At 39.1% G+C, this 24,442-nt stretch overlaps 3 protein-coding genes across 3 annotated transcripts in view; all 3 read left to right on the top strand.

The window, feature by feature from the left end:
• The first annotated feature begins 1,215 nt into the window (after nucleotides 1–1,215).
• On the top strand, nucleotides 1,216–2,482 carry LOC147316876 (uncharacterized). Its single transcript, XM_086312843.1, has one exon. It carries the CDS (start codon nucleotides 1,274–1,276, stop codon nucleotides 2,480–2,482), a length of 1,209 nt encoding a protein of 402 aa, XP_086168969.1. The 5' UTR covers nucleotides 1,216–1,273.
• Nucleotides 2,483–14,040: 11,558 nt separating this feature from the next.
• vamp5 (vesicle-associated membrane protein 5) lies at nucleotides 14,041–18,818 on the top strand. Its single transcript, XM_086313436.1, has 3 exons — nucleotides 14,041–14,300; nucleotides 16,598–16,741; nucleotides 18,024–18,818. Exons 1-3 carry the CDS (start codon nucleotides 14,292–14,294, stop codon nucleotides 18,183–18,185), a joined length of 315 nt encoding a protein of 104 aa, XP_086169562.1. The 5' UTR covers nucleotides 14,041–14,291; the 3' UTR covers nucleotides 18,186–18,818.
• Nucleotides 18,819–21,686: 2,868 nt separating this feature from the next.
• gcn1 (GCN1 activator of EIF2AK4) overlaps nucleotides 21,687–24,442 on the top strand; it is a 29,373-nt gene continuing 26,617 nt past the window's right edge. The window contains exons 1-5 of the mRNA XM_086313435.1: nucleotides 21,687–21,744; nucleotides 22,271–22,373; nucleotides 22,464–22,527; nucleotides 22,625–22,756; nucleotides 23,710–23,818. Of these exons, the coding sequence (XP_086169561.1) occupies nucleotides 21,727–21,744; nucleotides 22,271–22,373; nucleotides 22,464–22,527; nucleotides 22,625–22,756; nucleotides 23,710–23,818 (426 nt within the window). The 5' untranslated portion in view covers nucleotides 21,687–21,726. The remainder of the gene's footprint in view (nucleotides 21,745–22,270; nucleotides 22,374–22,463; nucleotides 22,528–22,624; nucleotides 22,757–23,709; nucleotides 23,819–24,442) is intronic.

Here is a 24,442-nt window from a genome sequence, read left to right as displayed (position 1 = left end):
TGCCCTCTCCACCGAGACTCAACCTGTCGACGCATAACACAGGACAAAACAGCATAAAACACAAAGCCATTCACATTTTTTAAAGAAACAGATGCAACAGTTTAATGCCTCACCCTCTCTCAGAGTCAAAGTCTTTAGGTCTGTAAGGGATATAATACTGTTCATCTTTGCCTGACTGCCTCTTTTTCTTGGTCTTTGGTCACTCTTCGCCATCTTCCTGCTGACCTCTTCTTTTACCACCTACCACTTCTGAAAACACCCCCTGGTGGAAATAGAAAGAATTACATGGTACAAAGTGACAAAGCATGATACAGAGATCCTACTATCTTCCTCTTCTAGTTTGTATACAACATCATCTACATCAAAACTGCACTTTATTTTGCTTCTTCTTCATCAGACAGCACAAACAACTTTCTCATTTTGACTCAAATATTGGTTTTGAATGAAAATGATGAAACAATCCTGGGTGTTTATTCAACTTGTGAGCAGGTTTTCTAATCCACCGTACTATTATTATTGACACTAGTACATGTTCGTGCTGCTGGCAAACTAATACACTCAAGAACATATAGCAAAGCAAAAAAGTGAAAAGTAGGTCTTGCCTACATAAATAAACATAAGACAGTTGTGAAACTTTGACATAGTAACATCTGCAGTAATATTTACACCTGTGATGACATCTCACCAGCATTAGCCTTATTTTGAAACCAAGATTGTTTACACAGAGTTTGTAATTGCAGAGAAATGCTCCATTTATTTTGGTCATTTCATTTTTGAGCAGGAAGCTCACCTTTCTTGTTATAGCCTTTAGACGAATAGAGAGATTTCCAATTAAATACATATTCTTTAAATAATGTTCCCTCTTATAAAAAGTAGGATAATTTAAAAAAAAAATTTAAAAAATGTATTATACCTCTATTACTTAGAAAAAAAATGTTTTTTTTCTGTTGTCTGTTATATAACGTTAGTGATGCTCGTTTCAATTCATTTCTTAATCAGCTAAACAGGTCAGTTAAGAAACAGTCAAATATTAAGTTAAATTTGAAAACGGTTTAAAAAAAAATATCCCCATTCCAAAATGTCACATGACAATCTCATTGGCTCATGGAGTTATGATGTCACTACACGATCCTTTGAAGTTTTTCCTTAAACAGGGGTGACACACAGCAGTTTTTTAGTTCGTGTCTTCGCAGCATTTGTGTTTGCAGCCTTCACACGTTCACCACAGAAACTTTTGGAAACCTTTTCAGAGTTGTCGTGTACAACCTTCAACATGTATCCAACAAGACACCAACCAAGGCAAAAAGATTACGCCGCTTCTCCTTCCTGTCGTGGCCGGCCAATTTCCCCAAATGACCTCTTAGCCGTCCAAAGGGCATTACATGACAGTAAGAAGGAAAACTACCATCTCCAGAATAAAATTCAACAGATTGAAGAAGAGAAACTTCAACTGGAGGAGAAGTGTAGACAGATGGAAGCGCAAAATAAGAACCTGGAAGAAAGACAAAAACGCCAGCCCGACATAAATATTATTAATGAGGGTTGGGGAATCAAGTTTGGACAAGCCCGAGAGCAGATTGTCTTCCTAATTAAGGAAAACAAGCAAAAGAGCGTGGAACTAAAGGAGATGTCCAACCAGCTTAAAGACAGCAAAGCTACTGTTGAGAAGACAGAATGGGATCTCCAATATATGGACCAAATGAATCGGCTGCTCCAAACAAACTTCGATGAAGCTGTGAAAAAAAATGAAGAAATCCTCCAACAGAAGGAAGAACAGGAGAAAAAGCAAAGAGACATGGAGCACAAACTCAAAGTCACGGAGGAAAAATACAGAATGCTGAAAGAGAAGGTGGATGATACTCTGCGCCAAAATAAAGACCTTCTTCACGAGAAAAAGCAACTAGAAGGGGAAAAAGAAAAACTGGACAAACAATGCTCGCACATGCAGAAAAGGATGGAGCAAATGGCGAGAAACAACTCCGAGCTCACTAAGGGGATATTGTTGGAATACAACAACTTGAAGCGCAAACACACTGAAATGCAGGCGCAAAAGCAAGAACAAGACAACATACATGACGACCTGCAGCGTACGCTCCAAGATATCCACAAAAGAAATGAGGAGCTACAAGACATGTACAAAGAAGTACAACAAAGAAACGCAGACATGCACAAGGACAAGATAATGCAGGAGGAAACATCCAAAGAGCTCAGGGAAAAGCTTGAAGAAAAACAAGCAACGTTGGAAGAGGTGGAGAAAACGTGCAAGAAGCTTGAGAAACAAAACAAAGAAACCATCGATGAGTTGAGAACCCTCATCCTGGAAAAAAAAGCTCTTGTAGAAAACTGCATGAAAAAGAAGAACAAACGCTTCCGCTGGCCCTGGAGGAGGAACTCTACTGCTTCCTCAGCAGGTGTAGCCTCGTCTTGCTCCACCTCTGTTCACCTCCCCAACCAGTCCCGGCAGTTGACTGTCCCCTCCTGAGCCTGGTTCTGCCGGAGGTTTCTGCCCGTTTAAAGGCAGTTTTTCCTCCCCACTGTCGCCTAGTGCGTGCTCAGAGGGGATTGTTGGGGTTTTCTCTCCTCTTGTTTCATTATTTACTTAACGTTTTGTTCTTACTTCATTTTACCTTGTTTCATTATTTACTTAACTTTTTGTGCTTACTTCATTTTACCTTGTTTCATTATTTACTTAACGTTTTGTTCTTACTTCATTTTACCTTGTTTCATTATTTACTTGTTAACGTTTTGTTCTTACTTCATTTTACCTTGTTTCATTATTTACTTGTTAACGTTTTGTTCTTACTTCATTTTACCTTGTTTCATTATTTACTTGTTGACGTTTTGTTCTTACTTCATTTTACCTTGTTTCATTATTTACTTGTTGACGTTTTGTTCTTACTTCATTTTACCTTGTTTCATTATTTACTTGTTTAACTTTTTCTTTTTCAACTTATTCATAAAACAATAAACCAATTGAATTTATCCTTTGAGTATTTTTCATCTTTTCATCTATAACTTTTTCAAACATTCATATCTGTCGTTTATCTTCTTCTTGAAACCTCATAAATGGTGAAGGAAAAATCCTGGAACATGGTTTGAAACACTGAAATTGTTTCAGCTGAAACCGGCAAAGTCATACGTGTGTGTGTGTGTGTGTGTGTGTGTGTGTGTGTGTGTGTGTGTGTGTGTGTGTGTGTGTGTGTGTGTGTGTGTGTGTTACTCTGTACATGAAACAACTTTGTAGAAAACCATTTTCCTGTCGAAACATTAGCAAACACAAACAAAGTGTTATTAACAAACGAATTACTAATATCCCTCTCTATGATAGTGATTTATTTTCTTACGGGATTAAAACTGTAAATTTTACCAAACTAAAGAAAGCAATACAAAGTAATAAAACTTTTTATCATTTAGTTAAGATCCAACATCCATTCTTTTCATAGTTGGTTGCTACCACCAGAGGGCGACATGGAGTACTTTTACCCATGTAGAGAAACATAAACGCTCATATATTACACACGCACCAACATTTTACTGTCTATTACTACATCAGTCTGTTTACATTAAACTGATATTGATGAATAAACTCACAAATATAGCTTCATGAATTTGGTAACGTCCTGTAAGTCATATCGTCAAATGCTTTTGTTCCAAAATAAAAAGGCTGTTGAAATAATGATTGGTGTGGTTTTTACAGGTGAATGAGCAGCAGAATAACTACAGAGAATCTGTGAATACATGAATGACCTTTTGTAATATGCCTTTAGCCTATTAGTGCCCTGAAAGAGTGGAGATTTTACCTATTTTAGCAAAATGATCTACAAACTGTATGGGTGAATATAGGAGCTTGTTAACAGGTTAGCATGTCCAACTAACAGACAGGAAAATGAGCTATGTATTTTTTAGATATCATGTTATCAGCTGACCACTGAAAGCTCTTTCTGCATATATCTTCTACACGTTCTGTCTCTTGTCACGTGTGTGTTTATATTTAAATCATGTATGTTGATTATTTAAATATGCTTTTTCATTCATTTTTAAAAAATGTCAACAGCTGTCGTTTACAGATTCATTGTTTACTATATGCTATATATATATATGAACATGAACAAAACTGAAAACACTGGGTCACCGACCCAGGAACCCTGACAATATGTATTTTACCTGGTTAATGTGTGTGGCGGGGCGTGGTCTGCAGCGCCGCTGCAGGGGAGGCGGACGCACCTGAGCGGCACCCGCGATCACGCCTCGGCGCCTTAACGTCTGTGCTCTCTATGCTGTTGTGTTGGTATGTGTCGGGCTGTGAGCTTTAACACCGGCTGTATGCATACAGCAACCGTGTGTGAAAAGTGGTCAATAAAGAGAAGCTGTAAAGCGTGTTCATGGAAACATCGTTGGGTCTGCCGTGATATGTTTACAATGGGACTTCTGCTCCTGAATCTCTGCACACAGCGTCTGCAAATCGGAGCTGTATGAAGTCACTTTCATCTTTATGCAGGACTGTAAGCTGTCATCTGTGAGGCGTGAGCGGTGTTTGTTTTTAACATAGTTCACGGTGCAAGAAGCTTGAGAAACAAAACAAAGAAACCATCGATGAGTTGAGAACCCTCATCCTGGAAAAAAAAGCTCTTGTAGAAAACTGCATGAAAAAGAAGAACAAACGCTTCCGCTGGCCCTGGAGGAGGAACTCTACTGCTTCCTCAGCAGGTGTAGCCTCGTCTTGCTCCACCTCTGTTCACCTCCCCAACCAGTCCCGGCAGTTGACTGTCCCCTCCTGAGCCTGGTTCTGCCGGAGGTTTCTGCCCGTTTAAAGGCAGTTTTTCCTCCCCACTGTCGCCTAGTGCGTGCTCAGAGGGGATTGTTGGGGTTTTCTCTCCTCTACCTTGTTTCATTATTTACTTAACGTTTTGTTCTTACTTCATTTTACCTTGTTTCATTATTTACTTAACTTTTTGTGCTTACTTCATTTTACCTTGTTTCATTATTTACTTAACTTTTTGTGCTTGCTTCATTTTACCTTGTTTCATTATTTACTTGTTGAGGTTTTGTTCTTACTTCATTTTACCTTGTTTCATTATTTACTTGTTAACGTTTTGTTCTTACTTCATTTTACCTTGTTTCATTATTTACTTGTTAACGTTTTGTTCTTACTTCATTTTACCTTGTTTCATTATTTACTTGCCAGCCCCACCTGCCAGCCCCACCTCCAAGCCCTGAAAACACATTTAGATCATAATCCAACATCACTGCATGAGTCTCTCTGATCCTACATCTGTTAATTTGCAAAAAAAAAAAAAATGGTATCATCTCCTAATCACACTGTCGTGGTTTTAGCAATAAAATGATGCTTGTGTCAAAAACATAGACTGCATATGGACTTGAAGACAAATATGTAACTTTAAGGGGAAAAATAAAAGCAATCTGTGTTTAAGATAAATAAATTATGTCTCATTGAGTAGGAAGATGGTGTAAGTGATACTGTAATAAAACGTGTGTGCAGTGCCATCCTCAGCTTTGTGCAGGCACGTCCTGCTTCCATTTAAGCAGCAGAGGGCACTCAAGAGTCGGTTGTTTGCACCATACACTCAGTGGCTCTGAAAGAAAACTTTCACTGTGGAGGTCACTAAAACACCACACACGTTAGCATAATACTTTGGTTCTTTCATTTGATAAACAGAGCACAATCAACAGCAGGATCTGAAGAATAAGCATCTGTAACATTTTAAAGATGTACTATGTTGCACACCTTTTAATCCTCACTTAAGATTCAATTCAATTTTATTTATACGGTGCCAAATCTCAGCAACAGTTGCCTCAAGGTGCTTCATATTGTAAGGTAAAGACGCAGTAAAAACCACAACAATCAGACACCCCCCTAGCAAAAAAAACTGGTGACAATGGCAAGAAAAACTCCCTTTTAACAGGAACAAACCTTGGGCTCAACAAGGCTCAGGAAGGGGGAAGCAATCTGCACTTATGAGGGCAGATGTTGTGAAAATTTGCACTGAATAGGTCAACATGACGGACTACAAGAGAAGCATTGCACACAGATGTTTTGGGTGATGACTGAGAGATTACTCCAGCATTAGCATAGTGCCTTCTGCATTATACCGATTCTTCACACTGGTCAACTTAAAATAACATAATAAACCTGCTGTTTATACTGAGATGTGATCTGAGATTTTTGGACTTGAACAGATGAGACCAAAAGTTTCAAATCTCTAAATCAAGCAAACAGAAACGAGGCTTTTGTCTGTTTTCACACTGCCAGTGCTACTAGGCTCTTCAAACCATCCACCTGGCTCCAGGATCATTTATGGCCTCTACATAGGCCCACGTCAACCAATTGGCTCTCAAAGTTGCAGTTCTGTCATTTTAGACTGAAAATCTGCAGCACTTTATCTTGAAAGTGGTAAAAAAAAACCCAACCTAAATATCTATTTAAACATAATATCACCTATATGTATAGAAATGTTGCAAAAGGTTCCAAAAGTTAACTGCCCATTTATAATCTCCCTTCTCTGTGACTCCTTCTGTGTTCATACAGGCTGACTGTAATAGAGAAATTGCTGATTTGCCAGCAGATGGAGACTGAGAGTCCAAATGATCTGAGTCTTGATTAAGTTGATCAGAGGGGATTCCCGCAGAATTTTCCTTGTTGTTCAGTGAAGATCAGGTCTTGATAACATTATGAAGGTTGTTGTGCCACATTTTGGCACACGTTTGCTCTCTGTTTGTCTAATCGCAGGCTTTGCTAATGTGTAGAGCAAAGCAAAAAAACAAAAAAAGCTAAACTATGATGCAACATTGGGTTATGGAGTTTAAGTGATTAAAAAAGGGTGTATGCTACAAACTACACCCAGCTGGTAAGGCTGGTTGCCAGAGAGCCTTCACTGATCAATGTTTTTCTACAGCAACAAGGTCTATAAAACCACATATCGTTGTGTTGTTTTACAGGCTTTAAGGTGTATTCTGTGTGCATTTTGTCAAAGAAACTGCAAAAATAAAATGCAAAAACAGGCAAAGGAAACACACTGGTCACAACAATAAAAATTGTAAATCCTTTGTGTCTTTAAATGATTTTTTTGGATTCTCTTCCCAAAGTAAAAAGAATAAATCAATCATTTCAAACATTCCAAAGTGTATTCAAACGAGATAGACAGCAGGTTGTAACAGGCTGGACTCTGATGTTGACTTAATAGTTTCTCAACTGAGCCTGTCTTTCCGTTCACTGTGAAAGTGCTGTTTTGCCCACATGTGGTTAGTAAAGCAATATAGTTATCCCCATGGCAAAAGACCTAATTAAGCTTTGCGACAACAGCTCTGGAACACAAAGCTCATTTGTTACTAATGGGAAATCAGCCCCGACTGTCATGTGAATGTGACTCTGCCATCTATGCATGAACCTCAGGCAGTAATGTGAAGGGAGGGTGGTCAGTATCCTGAATGCAACCTTTGTATTTGTGAAGCTTTTTCCCCACAGCAAGCCTTTTGTTGGCCTGGTCTGTGTCACCAAAAACTGTGACCCACCATAATGTTTAATACGTAGACGGTGCTGATGAGATACACAGTGATAATTATACTGTCATACAGATGATGTGCTAGTAAAAAGAATTTATGATGAGTGCAGCCTCATGTTGTTTATGTTTAATATTTAAATATCTTTATATTACTATTTTTATGTAATACACTCTATCGTAGTGTCATAGTACTTCATAGTGCTGAAGTAGATGATACTTTTACTGCACTACAGTACACAACACCACACAAGAACATACTGTATGGTTTGGTAAAATATAGTATATTGTGAAACTGCACAATATACTACTGTAAATTTTAAAAATCTATCATTGTGCTGTAAGACTACTCTCACATAAAACACTGCCTGAAACAATTACATGAAAATTAAACACAACAATATCATCATACAGACAGCTGAAACTGAAAGCGAAAGTATAACACAGTGATGGAGGAGTGGAGAGGCAAATTTCGTGGTACTAACTCTTAAATAGTACTGTAATATTAGTAATAGTTATTATTATTATTATTATTATTATTATTATAGAGATAATAATAGTAGTATTTATTGCTAATAAAGTAATAGAGTTTTAAGTTTGTCAACTCCAAACCACTGATTTTAACACAGGAGATTCTTTTTTCACACATTTATCTTCACTCACAGTGTAAACAGAAACTGTGACAGGACCAGATTGTTTGCTGTATTTTTTCCCGATTAACTGTATTTACATTTGTCACTCATTAAACCTTTGTTGACGGAAAACAAGGCCCCAGGTGCTCATATATTCCATTCATGCCCATTCCAGTTGTTAATGATTACCTAATGTTATTGTATTTTTGTCATTACAGACCATCAAATACTGCTGTTTAAACCCAGCTACCTCCGCTCAGGGAAACAAGGAAGTAGCCCTGGGAGGTACGCGGAGCAGTTCTCGTCTTACAACCAAATTATCTCATTTGAACCAAAACCACATGTTTTCCTAAACATAATTAAATACTTTTGGAGCCAAACCTAAACCTAACAGCTGCCAAAAATAACAGAGAACAAGAAGTGAGAACGAACATAACCTGCAAGTGAAACAGAAGAAAGCGCAGGTGTGAACAGGCCTGTGGTTCTACTCACACACTCAAGCTAGGCGAGCTAAGCTAAGCAAGCTAAGCTAAAAGCTAAGCAAGCTAAGGTTCAGTCAAACATCACTTGATCATTTATGAATCATGGAACTAATACGTGTTTCCAAAATCTTCCAAGGATTAAAAGAAATTTATTCGCTTTCTTAGTTCCTTTTTCACTGTTAAGCCATTTGACCGCATACATGTGTGGAAGTTTGATGATGCAAATAAAATTGCGCTTATGCCAAAATCACATGATGAAGAAAATTTACCCCTTTCATGTTTTGCACGCATGGAAGGCCTTACTTCCCATTTCTGATATTTCTTTACTTTCCTCTAATTTTCACACCCTCACGGGACACGAATAGAATGTATGTAGCATGTATCTTTATTGTTATTATGCGGTGCAGAAAAATTTGGTTTGTATCTCCACAGATTTTAATAAGATTAAGTTAAACACACACACACGCACATACACACATATACTATGCAGATATGATTGCAAATATGTAAATTATAATGTGTATTTTTTTTCCATCAAAGCTAATGGAACACTGCAAATTAATATGGTCTGCTGGTCTCAGGCAGGGGTCTCATGCTTGTTGAATCAAACGCTGTGGGAAAGAATTCTAATTGCTCACCGAGTGACACAGCTAAGCAACAATAGAGCAGTGTTGTCTGCTCATCAGCTCCCTATCATATGCGTGTCACACAGACATACACGGAAGCAGTCTTGGTTAAAAACCTGTTTGATGACCGACTTCTTCAGAAAAAAGAGAGGCTTTAGTCTCTGAGTGATCCAACACATATCATAACAAAAACCTAGTGTGTATCTACATCACATTTATGCTGAAAGACATGTGCCATTGTTTAGTTTAAAAAAAAACAAAACATAAATTACAAGAAACAATTCCACTGCAGGAAGCAGCAAAAAGTACCACAAAGAATGGCCTTCTTAATATGGCACAGACTTATCCCTGTGGGGATATGACATGGATATTACACATATTTCACATGAGGAGGACGTTTTAAACGCTTTCAGGGCCCACAAGAAGGCAACACCCTTAAGCGACCCAATGTCACAGAGTTCTGCAACAAAAGGGCTGTGCGTCTTATCACATCACAACACGTTTGACAAGTTCAGACAGGAAGAGCCACACACTGCCAGGCTCTCACTGAATACAGCAGCATATTAGTTTGTTTATCAAGCAGTCCTTCACAGTTTAACACAGCACAAAAGATATAAAGGATAAACAGTACTGCTGCGTTCAGGTGCCTCTGGTGATTTTCCAAACCTTTGCTTGTTCTCTGTGTTTTCCTGAGCGAAACTTAGTTTTGCATACAGTGTTCCTGTCAATAACGCCATCTACCCACCATGTAACTATTGGAACTATCACTGAACCAGAAGGAGTGAACTGCCTATTTATTTTTGTACAGTTTTTCCTCTTGTGCTTTGGTGAGTTAGGGAAACCACGTCTTTTTTTCTTCTTTTTACATTTTGTTTCACATAGGGTTAGGTAACACTTCCTCTTACTGGTTGGTTTTGTTTTTAGCTTTGCTTATGCCTTCAGTTTTGGGTACTGACCTTTTGACCAAGAGTCACTGCTCTTGCTCTTGACGAAGGCGGTCGCACTTTTCTCCTCTCCTCCCCTCCCTTAGCTTCCCTGCTTAGCCTCTTATGTCCTTGTCTAGTCTCGTGTTTTTTGTATTACTTTTCCCTGGAACACTCTCTCACAGTCTGTTCTCTAAAACCTAAAAGAGGAATTATGGATTTGATCAACTGGTCCCTAAATGCAATTGACACCCCTTTCTCAACGAGAAGTTTGGGCTTGGGTGAGCCTGAGTGCTGAAGATATCTACCTATTCGGAACCATGGTAACAGGGTTCTTTCTGATCGGAGCTGGCTTGGCCCTGACTTATCAAAGATTTAAGAAAGCAGAACCGGCTGTTCAAACCCCCACAAGGCTGCCCACTGGGATTGAAATGATGGGACAAGACGTGAGTTTCTCAAAATGGGCTCATTGAGTGCAGCACGGATAAGATCTTGGAGAACGCACGGCTGCCGTGAATACTCAGAATAAGATCTCTGAGTGCAGACTGGATTACATCTTGGAGGGGCTCGCTCGGAATAACATCTCTGAGCGCAAATTGGATTACATCTTGGGGAGGCTCACTGTGGTCGTGAGTTCTCAGAATCGGCTCTTTGAGCACAAGAATGACAACATCACAGAGCGCAAGTTTGATAACATCATGGAGAAGCTCACGGCTCTCCAACGGGAGATTGAGAGACCAGTGTTGGACTGTTAGAACAGCTTTGAAATTCATATGAGCTGTTCGCACTAAAGTAAAAAGCACCATCACTTCATGCGGATACCCTTTCGGCGCCAGCTGCGGTCGCAAGGCTGGAGCCGAACAAAAAAACCCTGATAACGACTGTGTTTAGTCTGTTCCTTCCCATTCCATGCAAGACCACCTGGGTTGGCTGGAAGACTGTTTACTTAGCCTGGCAGGGCGAAGGACACTGTCTCAGCTGAACTCTGGACACGCACACACATACATATATACTGATATGCACACACTTATCCCCCCTCCCTTTCCAAACGCCTTCGATGCTTGTTCCCTCCTGGGAACACGGCGGGTCTGAGCCCGCGCTGGAATGGTAGCGCTGGGCAGGATGGCTGCTGTGTTTGCTTCGGATTACTCCTCACCCCCCACCCGACCCTGTGGCTTGTCATGTGTTCCATAATGTTGTGCTGTGGACATTTATGTGCTTTTTTGTGCAGAGGAGTTTTTTTGTTTCCTGCTGTCCTCCCAGGAGCCCAGCATGAGTAGAGGTCTCTTTTTTCCTCTTGTACTTTCCCATTGTAGTGTATATTTCAGTGTTTTTTTTTTTTCCGTAACACTACCGATCTCCGACCTGTATCCCTATGTGATGTCTATGATGTGTGTGTAAGGTCGGGGGGGGGTGTCCTATTTCACTGCAGGGCAACCTGCACATGGCGAATAAAGCCTTGATTGATTGATAGATTGATTGATTGAGTAGTAACAAACCACACCTTTAATTGTGACTGGCAGCTGGACCTGGCTGCAGCTGTTCCATTTCCCTACCTCTGGACCTGGGTATTACAGAAATCTTCACTTATTCTCATTCATATATAGTCCTTCTTCGTGATTTCTTCCAGCTTGATTAGACTCTCAGTTCCAGACACACTGAAGACTGACAACATAAACATCTACCGTGTTTCTTTGTGGGTAACACTGTTCTTTGAACACCTCTCCCTTCTTTCTCCAAACATAAGCAGCGACTTTGTGGCCAAGGAGCTCTAGTTCCATCTTATCTGACCAAATCACGCACTTCCAGTATACATAATCTGTCTCCTGGTTGTCCTTAACATGTTTTAGTCTGACTTGAAGGTGTTTCTTTGGCAGAAGTGGAGTTTTTCTTGGTCTGCACCCTCAAAGTCCATTACTGTGCAGGGCTGATTGTTTCTTTGAGACTACAATTCCTGACTTGGCTACATCATTTATAAGTATCTTGGCAGTTGTTCTAGTGTCTTTTTGTTTGTTTGTTTTTTTCGGCTTTTTCCCAGAGTCTTTGAAATCTTTCTCTTTTTTCTCAACTCTATTTATTTTATTTTTGGCATGATGCTTTCTCTTTTCTGCACCATAACACTGCGACAAATTCCTTGGTCGTATACAAATCCGGCAATAAAAGTGATTCTGATTCAAGAAATCATCACTGAAGTTTTTATGCTGTATGTTAATTTGAAGATAACCCTCAGTTTTAACTCGATTTTACAAGCTTTAACTATTACAAAGCTAAAGCACATCATCATGGTTTGTGTTGTGGTATAAAACACTTTTGTCATTTTTTATTTTTTTAAATAATTCTGTTATTGCGTGCAGATAGAAATAACTTATGCTCTCTGAAGAAAACTACTATGTTTAGAAATGCTATGTTGGAAATCCACATTAAAAAGAATGCCGTTTTTATACTTTTTATAAGATAGGTTGACATGAAGTAAAAGTTATGTTGTGCCAAACATGTCATATGCATATTTCTCAGGTCACATGGGGGTTCACAATACTACAAATTCATAAAAAATACGCAAAACAGGCTCCTCCACAGCTCTACATCAAATTTCATATCTGGCTTACACAAACATATAATTTATTGTTTTGTTTTGTTTTTTGTTTTTTTGTTGATGAGTGAGTACAGGGGTGGGATTTAATAAGTTTTCTTCGTCCCACTCCTTTTTCAGGCAATTTTTGTTTTTTGTTTTGTGCATTTTATGTTCAATATAGGTATTTGTTGTGCCTGGAAATGAACAAATAAATGAATGAATGAAATGCTTTAGAAATGAAACAAAGCTTAAACAAAGCTTAGAGACATATATCTAAACACTGAAACATTTCAGTGTGTGCTTAGCCATTTCATGTAAAACTGACATTCGTAGATCATCTATAACAAACAAGAGAACCCACTTCCTGCATCTCCACAGTCACATACACCCATTTCCTGTGTCTGAATAGTTTCATCCAAACGACAAAGCCATCGTTATCTGTGCTAATGAAGTTATGAATGTGCACATGCAAACCAAATCTGGATATACAGAGCCCCTGTCAAGGTAAAGGTAACATAAGCTCTGGATATAGATATAAAGCACAATAAGACACAATAAACACGGGAAAGGTTTTTGGTCATCTATCCATCTATAGTCTTAACCGCTTCAGGGTCCACTTCAGGGTCGCGGGCTCTAACGCAGATGCCACTGGGTGGGGTACACCCATCTATCAGACAGATGGAGAGATATCAGACAGATGATGAGTTATCAGCCAGTTTAGAATCCCTAATTAACCAAACATACATGTCTTTGAACTGTAGGGAAAAGCCGGAGTAAACTTACAACTCCACGCAAGGAAGCCCGAGCCGGACAGCGGTTCTTGCCTCTTACTATGAGGCAAGCAGCGCTAACCACTGTTTCACCACTAACAGTAAATCCCACGAGCTGCGTGGGTGTGAATTGGTACAAATGCAGCACAGAAATGCCGAATATTCCCCAGATTTTACTGATACTTAAGCACGTAAAATTAATTTAATGCAACTGTCATGGTTTGAATATAAATCGTTATTTGCAATGCATTCATAGGTTTAGTAATATATGTATTTAAAACATTTATACTTATATAGATGAGTATAACGGATATTAAGTGTAAAAATGAATAAACAAAAACAAAATAAGTAAAATCTCTTGTCTAAACTATAAACTACTAGGTGCATACTTTACACAGTTGCATAGACTGTGGTACAGCGCGGGGGAAATCCGGGAGTTTTTCACCACCGTTTTGCATTTGACGTTGTACGTAACATGATTTTTCATAAACACGAGGTTTCCGGGAATACCTCGAACGCCTCACAGCCAAAGCGCAAACAAGTTGTGAAGCCACAGGAGAGAGAAGTGAAAGTGAGTAAGGTGAGCTCGAGCGCAGAAAAGAGGATACGGATAAAAGAAAACAGAGAAATATCTCTCTGTCTTAATTTGTGACATTAGTCCGGATAGAGCAGCGGAGCCTGGGTGTTCCTCCTACTGCAAAGTCGAGTCGACTCTCCCCTTTTAAATGCGGACTCTGTGACAGTTTCGACGCAAACAGCACGAGACAACATGGACTCGGTAAGTGCATACCTGCCTCCTCTGAGCTAAAGGACATTTAAATGGCTTTCACAAAAAACACGAGATGAATGAGAGATAAAGTTTGTTAGAGCTGCCGTTTTCTTTCTGTCTTTTGTATTTTCTTTACTTTTAAGAACGCCTAAAGCACGCTGTGACCATTTATAGTCTGTTATGGTACTAATGAACAGGCAGGTCAACCTTCAGTTCTCTTAGCTTAGCTTAGCTTTTTACAACCCAAACTAACGTACTCATCCAGAGACTCGGTACAGCGAGATAACATGACGTCTGTGAAGGTTCTCAGTTAGAGATAACATGACGTTAATTCATACATTAACAATGTGAAGGTGAAGAGAGGCTAACCCATTTTCAGTCAAGAGAGGCACCAGGTCATGTGTGAAATGAGATAGATGTAAACTAAATGGAATGAATTTATTTATTATATTTCTTCTCTTTTCATTTTTAAACCTGCTCATTTAACACATCCTGCTTTAAGAGTAAACATCTAAGATTATAACAATTTATGGACCAGCAGAACACTTAAAACAGTGCCATGATACAACATACTGAGCATGTTATAACATGATGTGGCTTACTGGGATAATATCAGGTACCTGAATGCGGGCAGGCAGGAGGGAGGGAGTGAGGGAAGGAAGGAAGGAAGCAAGGAGGGGAACTGGAATGGGCAGCATTTCCTGTGTCAAGACACCGCCATCTGAATTTTAAACATACACCATTGTTCAGCTGCTATTTGCTATGCCCAGGATGAGATAAGCCCAGCATAAATCAGTTGTCACCATTGCTGGGTGAGATGCAAGTTTCTTAGCCAGGTCCAATGAAAAGCAGACCGCAGTATGGGAGGGCTACGAAAGCCTTTAGAGAAACAGACAGCTGAGCGTGAAGTGAATCAAGGTGCTGAGGCGTATTTGTTTTGCTCTGTCTGTCAGTTTCCTGTTCCTGTCAGTATCTGAGATGTCGGTTTCCTCTCACGCCCCAGAGGACGAAGGTGAAGGAGAGAGCTGTCAGGATACCAATGGCCCTTTGGTCAAACTATCCTTGAAAGTAGTTCAAGGATAATTTGACTTGACAAATATCCTTGAAAATCATCCCTCTTGTTGTTGTTCTGCTCATTTGCTGTCTAATAAACAGCTGGTACCAGTCTGAGTGGCAACACGTTTTCTTTTTAATAGTTTTAACATGTCAGAATGTGTTTGCTTTACTGTGTAAGTTAGTTTGTTCTGTGAGTTGCTTCCAGAAATATATTTGTAGCTATACAGTTTAACAATTAACATATCCCTGCTTAAGCACGCTTGAAAAGCAGGTGACGGGTGGAGAAGAGTGCTGCTGTGTTTATAAAACAAGATGCCAGTCTGACCTGTATCAGGCAGCCTAGATCTTGTTGGTGCTGGTTGCCATTTTTTTTATTTGGCAGCTTAATGTTTGATTCGATTTCTTTTCAAAAGTTGTTTACAAAAAAACGACACCAATAAAAGTAATATAGTAATAGAATTAGAAGTAACTAAACATCCAGTGTTGCTACTTGTTCTGTTTAAAAAAGAATTTCCACAAAAGCCCACTGAAACGTCTCAGCTCCATTAAAGGAGACCTGTTATTATTTTTCTTACTTTCTCTCATATATACAGTTACAATGGTAGAGGCTCTTAATTAACTTAAGCAGAGACATTATAAGATAAGTGACTTCTGCAACAGCAAGGTAGAAGTATAGTTTTAAACTCTTAAACTCTCGATCTAATTTATTTAACCTTAATTGAACCAGATGCTTGAGATTAAAATTGTGTATTGGTGGCAGATGAGGGGCTGCACAAAGACACTAAATTAGGATTATTTTTGACCATGAATGATATGAAGCTCTACTCTAATAGAGTCAAAGAATGAAAATATACCCTTGGTAATGGGCATAACAGGTCTCCTTAAATTTGATAGCACATATTTGAAAGTGACGCACAACAGGAACAAAAACTGGAGTCATCCAAATTAGAAATCCAATCTTGTGACTTTCTTCTTTTTTTTAAATTTGATTTTAGTTGTGACATAATGATGTGCGCTGACCTGCATTTTTTGGCTACACAGATGACTTCCACAGTCACTGTGGGCATGCTCACTGAGATCCTCTGTTTATCCAAAAACACAAAGAGCGCCTCACAGTTTGTGTGTCAACTGACATCTGTCATTATGTCACCGTGAGAAAGTTTAAATAATGTGAGCACATAATTCCTGTGAGGGTCCTAGGAGGTTGGGTTGGTTTAGTTTTAATCAAACTGTGTGTTTTGATTGGACAGGAGAACGGGAAGAGCCACCTGCAGAAGACCCAGGAGGAAGTGGAGGAGGTGAAAGTCATCATGCTGCAAAACATGAACAAAGCTGAAGAAAGATCTGGCAAACTCAATGAGCTTGAAGACAGGGCTGATCTGCTGCTGGAAGAGGTACACTGTCCAAGTGGAAAAACATCATCTCTTAGCACAGCTCTATTTTGCCTACATGTTCCTTGTAAAAGTCTTTGGCTTTTATTTTGAAGGTAAATAACTGGGGCAAATGGCACACAGATCCCCTCTCCACAAGCACCTTTGGATTAATACTAAGACATGTCACATTGATGTCTATAAATATGCTTTAGGTGGAGCTGGAGAGGAAAGCAAATGTGCGATTTACATCCTGATTCTGTTTTATGGTGCTATATTTAGAAAGGTATTTCCTATTGTTTCTTAAGATGAATGAAACAAGCTGGTCTCCCTGGGTATGAATATCCTTCCAGGGGTCAACAGCGAGGTTGCATCATTCCCACATTGCCCCATTGGCTGCGTTACATGACACTGGTGAGGAGCCAGGGGGAGAACTAAAAAAGCAGACAGGCAAATTGAAGTTCAAGAAGCAAACTGAGCTACTTTTGAATATCGTAGACTGTGAAAAAAACAAGGTTCGGTTCCTATGTGTTTCAAAGAAAATGCATAGATTCTTACAGAGGATCTCACCGATACAAAAAAGGAACAGGCTTACCCCAGACAGAAGTAAGCAAGTTTGACAAAACTGGGATCAGCTAAATCAAAAACATTAAAACTCTTCAGTCCAGAGCTTTCATTTACACAGCTTTGCTCACTGACATTACTACCACCCTACTCAGCACCAGATCATTTGCATTGCACTCAGACCACAACACAGGAAAAAGAATCTGCCAAAAGGTGACACCTGGAGGCAACTTTAAATCGTGGGTTATAATGTAGTTAATGTAATCTATCCAGTTCAATAGAACTATTAGAATAAAAACACCCCGAAAAATCATTTATCCCACTTCATGTATGCCTGTCTGATGAAAAAATATGATCAAACTGAACCAGAAATATGTGGGCCCTAAAGAGAAAACAAGATGAAAGAAGCTAAAAAATCAAAAGCTGAGACATAAAGCAAATCTCTGTGGATTTAACATTAACAGGTTTGAATAAGAAAGCACTGATTGCTGCAGTTATATCGAAATCTCCATTTTTCTTGTACTTTCCTGTTTAATGAAAAACACGCTGACCTTCAGTCTGTGACTCGTTTGACCTAAAGATACAAGGACTTCCTCTGGATTTGTTTACGTGATAAGTTTACTTGGAAGTGGCATGAGCGTGTCAGTTCTGGGTTTTATCTTTGTGATCACAGCTATTAGACATTTAGAAATGTAATTATACAAGAACAAAATCTTAAACCTTTTAATTTTGTTTTTCGCAGAGTAAAAAGTTTGAAAAGACATCCACCCAGGTGAAGACACAGAAAAGATGGGCGAACAAGAAGATGAAAGTGGTGCTTATTGCAGTTGCGGTGGTAGCAGGACTCATCATTCTGAGTCTTATAATCGTTGCTATTGTTCAAAGCACCAAAGGAAGTGACTAAAGGTAAAGCACCTGGGAAGAGGAGAGGAACTGTAACTGTGGAACTCCAGCATCTTGCCTGAACTGTTCTCTATGACATATTTATGGAGGATAATTCCTGTTCTTCACTCTACTGCACGCCTTAAGTTGATATGGTACCGTGGGTTGCTCAGCTGCTTTTTCTCTCTCCTTTTTAAAAGACTCCCTTCTTTAAAAGGTGATGTTTTCAAAACACTGAACAGCCCACACCAAGAGATTATAGGTGGATTTAAAGTCTTATAAGTTCACTGGATGAATATCAACAGAATGAAACTGGTCCACTGTCCTCCCAGTGAAATCTCACTGCCATGAATATTTATTCAAATGGTATCTACATACTAAGTAGATACCATTTGTGTTTTGCCCCCTTTCTTTTTTTTAAGGAAAACTGCAAGTATTTTTAATCAAATATCACCAGGCTCCTGCTGCGGTGCCCATTCATCTCTCAGAGATGATCAAGAGATGAAAGAAAACAGAACAGATGCCAAACTTTTATAAATATGTATCCGCCTCAGATAGCTCCACGTGGGAAAGGAGAAATAAATGTCTAAATGTGATAAGTTTAGGTGTAAAACTTACTGTCCTCACAATCATTAAAATGTTTTTGTGTTTGTTATTTTTGAGTGGTTTATTTTAGTGTCAGGTTGCTCTTCTTTTCTTTGCTCAGATACAATCTCCAGATTTCTTCTTCATGTTGCACTTACAAACAGAATGTAAGGTCTCCACGTGCCATGTCAGTATGTCATGTGACCAGCACATGTGGATGGAGAACAGATTCACTCCTTGACCGTCTCATGTTTGGAGTCGTATTGTTAATAATTTGAAAGTCTGAGCTTGGAGCCCTCAATAACGGGAAAGACAGTTTCTGTTTATCTGTAGTCAGAACGAAGAGTATTAGAGAAAGCAGTGACCCCTGGTGACTGATGTTTTCATTTTAGATAAACATGCTAGGTAGAGGCCAAAAACCTCTGTGGAACCATAATATTTATATGTGTGTGGAGCTTTCCAAATAATCAGGTGACTTGGTTTGTTAACATAAGAACTATGTTCACTGTTATTACTAACTGTCAGTCTGTAACCAAATAATAGAAACCCCATGAAGATATTAACATTAGCCTACACACACACATATTGTAACTGGACATTTAATAAAAGAGTGGATTACTCTTACAGTTCACTGATGCGTAGGCATGTGTCACCTTCACTCTAGCAGGAAATTACAAAGACATGCTGTGCAGCGAGGCCAGACAGTGATATTGCGAGGTGAAAGGTGATTGTTTTAGAGCTGTAATATGTTCACACGATTCACTGTGGCTGCACTACTGTGCTTGGAGTTTATGCTGTTAGAATCTGTGGTACCTGCATTATTATGGTTAATGATTGTGTAACAGTCTGCATGTCAAAGTTACCAATTCTGTGTTCTTTTGTTAGCTCATTAGACCAAAATCATTTCTGGATAACCGTAGAGCTGACTGACAACAGTTTCCCTGGGAATAAAATATGTTATCAACACAATGTGCTTTATAGCAAACTGGGCCAGGAATCTCTGTATATTTGCCTCTGAACTCCTCCTACATGATAAGGAACTGAGCAACCAGAATTGGCACGTAGCTTCTTGCTCACCAGAAGATTCTAATCTATATCAGATATTATGATCTTGTAATGTTGCCTAGCAACCACTTACAACATCTGAAGCTTTTTCTTTTGTATCTGCAGCTCTTTATAAATGCATGTTCATGGCAACATCTGATTTATAACAATAATCTTATAATCCTACAGTGATAACATGATAACTGTCATTTTATTTATCAATGATGCTTAGCATGTTACCTAGCAACCACCTAACAACAGACTGAAACCACAGATCAAGCAATACTACAGCATGGTCATTACTTGAGAGATAAATATAAGGGTCTGTTTTTAAGTTTGGATCATGAAAATAATAAAAATATGGATTTTTGAATGAGCAGAATAGATTCACTTTTATTTATATATTAACAGTATTAATCATTTAATTTTGCACACTTATTAACACAATATATGCCTATACCTGATTCTCATTTTACTACACTTAAAAAAAAGAAAACACATTACAGTTTTCAGTATCAGCATACCCACATTTACATATGGCAGTGAAATATGTGCCCATATGCAGCTTTCCTTACACTTTGTCTTCATAGCATAAGCCTTTATCTTTAGGCTTTGTGAAACGTTATGAACAGACTTTCAGTAAGTGGACTTGAATTTTTCTTCAGTTTGAGACTCCATTGTGTAAAGAAATAATTAAATAAAAACAACAACAACAACAAAAGAAATAATTAAATAACACTAAAATGACAAATGGTAAAAAAAAATACATAAATAAATAAATTATACAAGTCAAACACCACAAGTTAGATACACACAACAGGAAGAATAGCAATAACGGCCTTGTATAAATTAATTAGAGGACACATAAAATCATGTGAGAAAATGTTAAAGCTAAAAAATGAACAGCTTTTATAATCTGACATAGTCTTTGTGAAATTTACCAAATGCAAATGTTAAACAATTTTCTAATCCCCCCTGTCGCGGGATTTTGTAAATAAAGTCTGAAACACTGAAAAGGCTGTGTTCAAGCTATTTATTACTGCGCGCAGGAGAGCCAGCACACACATCAAACATTACAGTTCACAGTCATGCCAGCTTTGCCTACACACAACTGTTCTTCTCCTTCTGAGCAAAAGAGTTAGCAGATAACATAGCGAAACATCGTTAAGCAAAGCTAAGCAGTTTTCACAAAGTCACGCTGACACATACACATACTTCATCTGAGCATACAAAGGTTTTACAAAATCATACAGTGAAGTTCTAACCGCCTAAATCTACATGTGAGGTTAAACTAGAATTTTTCTGCAACACTCCAAGACACAGGAGAGAACAAAACTGTGAGGGGACATGACGATGACAATGATTTACAATGGATAAAGCTGCTGCAGCAACACACATCATTGTTATTGCTGCTCTTTCAAGACTTTGTTGCTGTTATTACTGCTCTTTCTTATGTTGGGAAAAAGATTTGAACCCAACACCATTTACTTACTCACACCACAGGTTAAAAATAAAATAAATGTGGTTTACACACTGTTCAATAGCAGACACAAATTTCCTTCGCGATTGCGTCAGGAGAACTACGCCAAATCAGTCAAGGAGCTATCTGCTGTGGCGACAAGGGAACAGCTGAAAGTGGCATCTTATCTTACATGGAACTGTGTGTTTGATATTATAAAGAAAACAGGACTGAGTGCGGTTTAAGTTGTGGTGCGTGTGGGTTTATGGGGTTGCATTCATAGTACCTCGTGCATAAAAGTTTGCAATTACAAAATTAGGTGTTACAGATTACTATTGTGTTTTCTTTATGATTTTTCTTGTTACTAGATTGGAACTTGAACTTTCCCAGTTCTCAAGAATGCAGCAGAAGCATACGTAGCCGCCGTGACCCGGAAGTGGCACTAACAAGTCCTTCCTGCATCAAGACCGGCAAGATGGCGGCGGACACGCAGGTTTGTGTGGCAGGATTTTATTAACTACTTTTACTATAGCTTTCAGGTGAGGCAGAAACAAAAATGGTGGTGTCTTGGGGGTCCATTTATTTGAACATCTCGACGGGTTTCGGTGTTCGCCACCAGACTCGAGCGGCCCTCTACAGCAGCTAACTAGCAAGCCGTTAGCTTTGTGCTACGTCGCATCAAGTGTGACTGGATGAGGCTGAGCTGTTGCAGCTGACGAGAGCAGAGGACCGCCTCAAACTTTTGTTTTCATCGTCTCCGACCAAGTTCATAGCCTTCTGACATGAACGTTCAAGTATGAGGGACAAACATTTTAACAGAGCCGAGCTGACAATTAAGTTCAGCAGTCATTTAAGACACAATCCAATAAAAAACACACCCAAGTATTCTTATCAAGCCCATTCTCTGATGTGTTACTGAACCCCCCTCCTCTGCCTCACATGACCACAAGCTGCACATTTTTAGCTCTTACACAAGACTGCTGTCATGTTTTCCTTTCTCATTGTGAGTGTTGCTTCAGGTTTCAGACACGCTGAAGAAATTTGCTGTGAAAGTGAATACAGCCAGCGTGAAGGAGCGTAAGGAGATATTCGGAGACCTGAAACGGTGTATAAAGGGCAAAGGTGAGAGCTTATGTCTTCTTTTTTTTTTTAATCTCTCCACTTTTCGGTCTTCAGTAAACAATAACAAGCTGTAAAATGCTTTTGTTTTAGAGTTACCAGAGCCCGCCATTAAAGGACTATGCAAGCTCTTCTGCCTCACCCCACACAGATATCGGTGGGTTTCTGACATCATCTGTAACAGTGAAGGTGAATCTTTACACTCAGTTGTTGTCAGGGGTTTCAACACTTTCTATCCTGTGTGCGCTCTTCAGGGATGCTACATCACGCAGAGAGCTGCTCTCTGTTATTGGCCAGCTGGCTGAAAGTAAGCCTGACATCCTGGTAACCAGCCTGCTCCACTGCCTGCTCAACAGTGGAGTCATCAGCAAAACCGGAGAGCCCAGGTAATGACCCAAACTTCAGGGTGCATCTAGTTGGCTTTAAACATTGCAGATGTTCACTGGTAATAAATTCCTGCTTTTACAGACTTACAGAAGAGAAGAGTCATAAACATCTTTAATCTTTCTGTGTTTGCCTGTCACAGTAAACATAATTTATATAACTTAGTGTAGCGGCTTTAATTAAAATAATGTGGGTGCATTGCTTTATGGCATAGTAAATAGTGTTTATTCGCTTTCTCGTTGCACACACTACTCCACAATCCTCTTGACATGGCAAGAGGGTTTGAGTGTTTTCTAAGTGTATGAAAAGTAAAAACTGAATATTTAGATTCTTTGCTTGGGTGAAGCCATTGACAGCATCGACGCCCTAAAGTTGCCTTGGATCATAAAAGCTTGGATTTTTTTTTTCTAAACCTTTGAGAAGGCATCAGCACACAGCAGGGCAGCAGTCCAGAGCTTTATGAAGACACTGCTTTCTTTTCACATTCTTGAGTTTCTAAAATGTGAGATCTGGGGCGCTCTGGAAGAAAAGTTTTCACTGTATTTTTCTGCATCCGTCCTTCCATCTGTGTGATCCTGTCACAGAACAACAGTCCTGCAGCATGTTGCTGCCATGACCATGTTTGACTGTAGGTATTCTGTAATGTCTTATCCATCTGGGAATTACTGCCGCCTCACAGCAAGAAGGTAATGGGTTCCAGTGTGCTTACTGGGGGTCCTGAACTAACAACTTCTCCACCTCTTGCCCTACGACAATTGGGATAGCCTCCTTCAACATTACCATAAAAACTTACGTTTTACGTGCTGTTATTTTTTTTTGTTTTCCAAAGTTCTCACATCTCCATTCAAATTTGGAAAACTTGAAGTGTTCTTCCATTTTTTTTGGATGCACTGTGGAAAAATGTCATTTTTCTGTTTACATATTGTTCTGGTTGATTTCTTTGTTGTATTTGCAGTAAAGCCACAGGCTCCGCCGCCTTCGTTGGCCTGTCTTGGACCTGCCTTTTAGTGTCCAGTGTGTTCTCTGCCCCAGAGAAAAGAGAAGGACCAACCTGGAAGAAAATGGTCAGTGAAAATGCTTTTTCTTTTTTTTTTTCTTTTCTCTTTGTGACAAATAGCATTATTTAAACATTTTATCAACAGGATTTGCTCGCATGAGACCAGGGCCATATACCAGGAAGCATGGTCAACAAACTGAGTTTAAAAATAAAGTCTGACATCAGCAGCTCTTAGTTTCTCTTTCTGAAACAGCTGATCAGAGCAAGTTCAATTTTAAGATTGTTCCCCTTAGTTAAGCGCATAATTACGTAAAGAAAGCCATCATCAATGGAGCCCCAATGCCACAATTCACCATGGTAACGGATAAATATAAAAGTTGAGGGTAAAGAGCAGAGGAACACATCAGTGTGGACCGATATCTATCTTCAAAAATTGGAGGAGGAAAAGAGTTTTAATCAGCTTGCACCATGATGGCCTCTGACATCATCACAGACTGTATAAAAGTTTGATGTAAAATTTATGTCTGTGGTCGTCATTTACCCAACTTGAACTTTTTATGAGGTCAAGATGGAGTCCTAGTTTGACATTTAATATTTATATTCTAATTATTGTGACAGGAGCAAATTTAGATGACAGAATCTGTTTTATTAGTAAAAGCAAACGTTCTGATCCGGACTGAATCCATTTAGC

Source organism: Aulonocara sp. 'chitande type north' Nkhata Bay, linkage group LG12, assembly GCF_057382095.1.
Source record: "Aulonocara sp. 'chitande type north' Nkhata Bay isolate Kocher_YH1m ecotype deep benthic linkage group LG12, A_spYH_male_GT1.1, whole genome shotgun sequence".
Taxonomy (NCBI): Eukaryota; Metazoa; Chordata; class Actinopteri; order Cichliformes; family Cichlidae; genus Aulonocara; species Aulonocara sp. 'chitande type north' Nkhata Bay.
Note: the sequence above shows the minus strand (reverse complement) of the source record. Positions and strands in the feature narration are given on the sequence as shown.

What these genes read in the sequence shown, in the direction of transcription:
- LOC147316876 (XM_086312843.1), top strand. Translation starts at nt 1,274, where the DNA reads ATGTATCCAACAAGACACCAACCAAGGCAAAAAGATTACGCCGCTTCT.
- vamp5 (XM_086313436.1), top strand. An exon ending in CTGATCTGCTGCTGGAAGAG is followed by an intron (nt 16,742 to 18,023) that starts GTACACTGTCCA and finishes TGTTTTTCGCAG; the next exon opens with AGTAAAAAGTTTGAAAAGAC.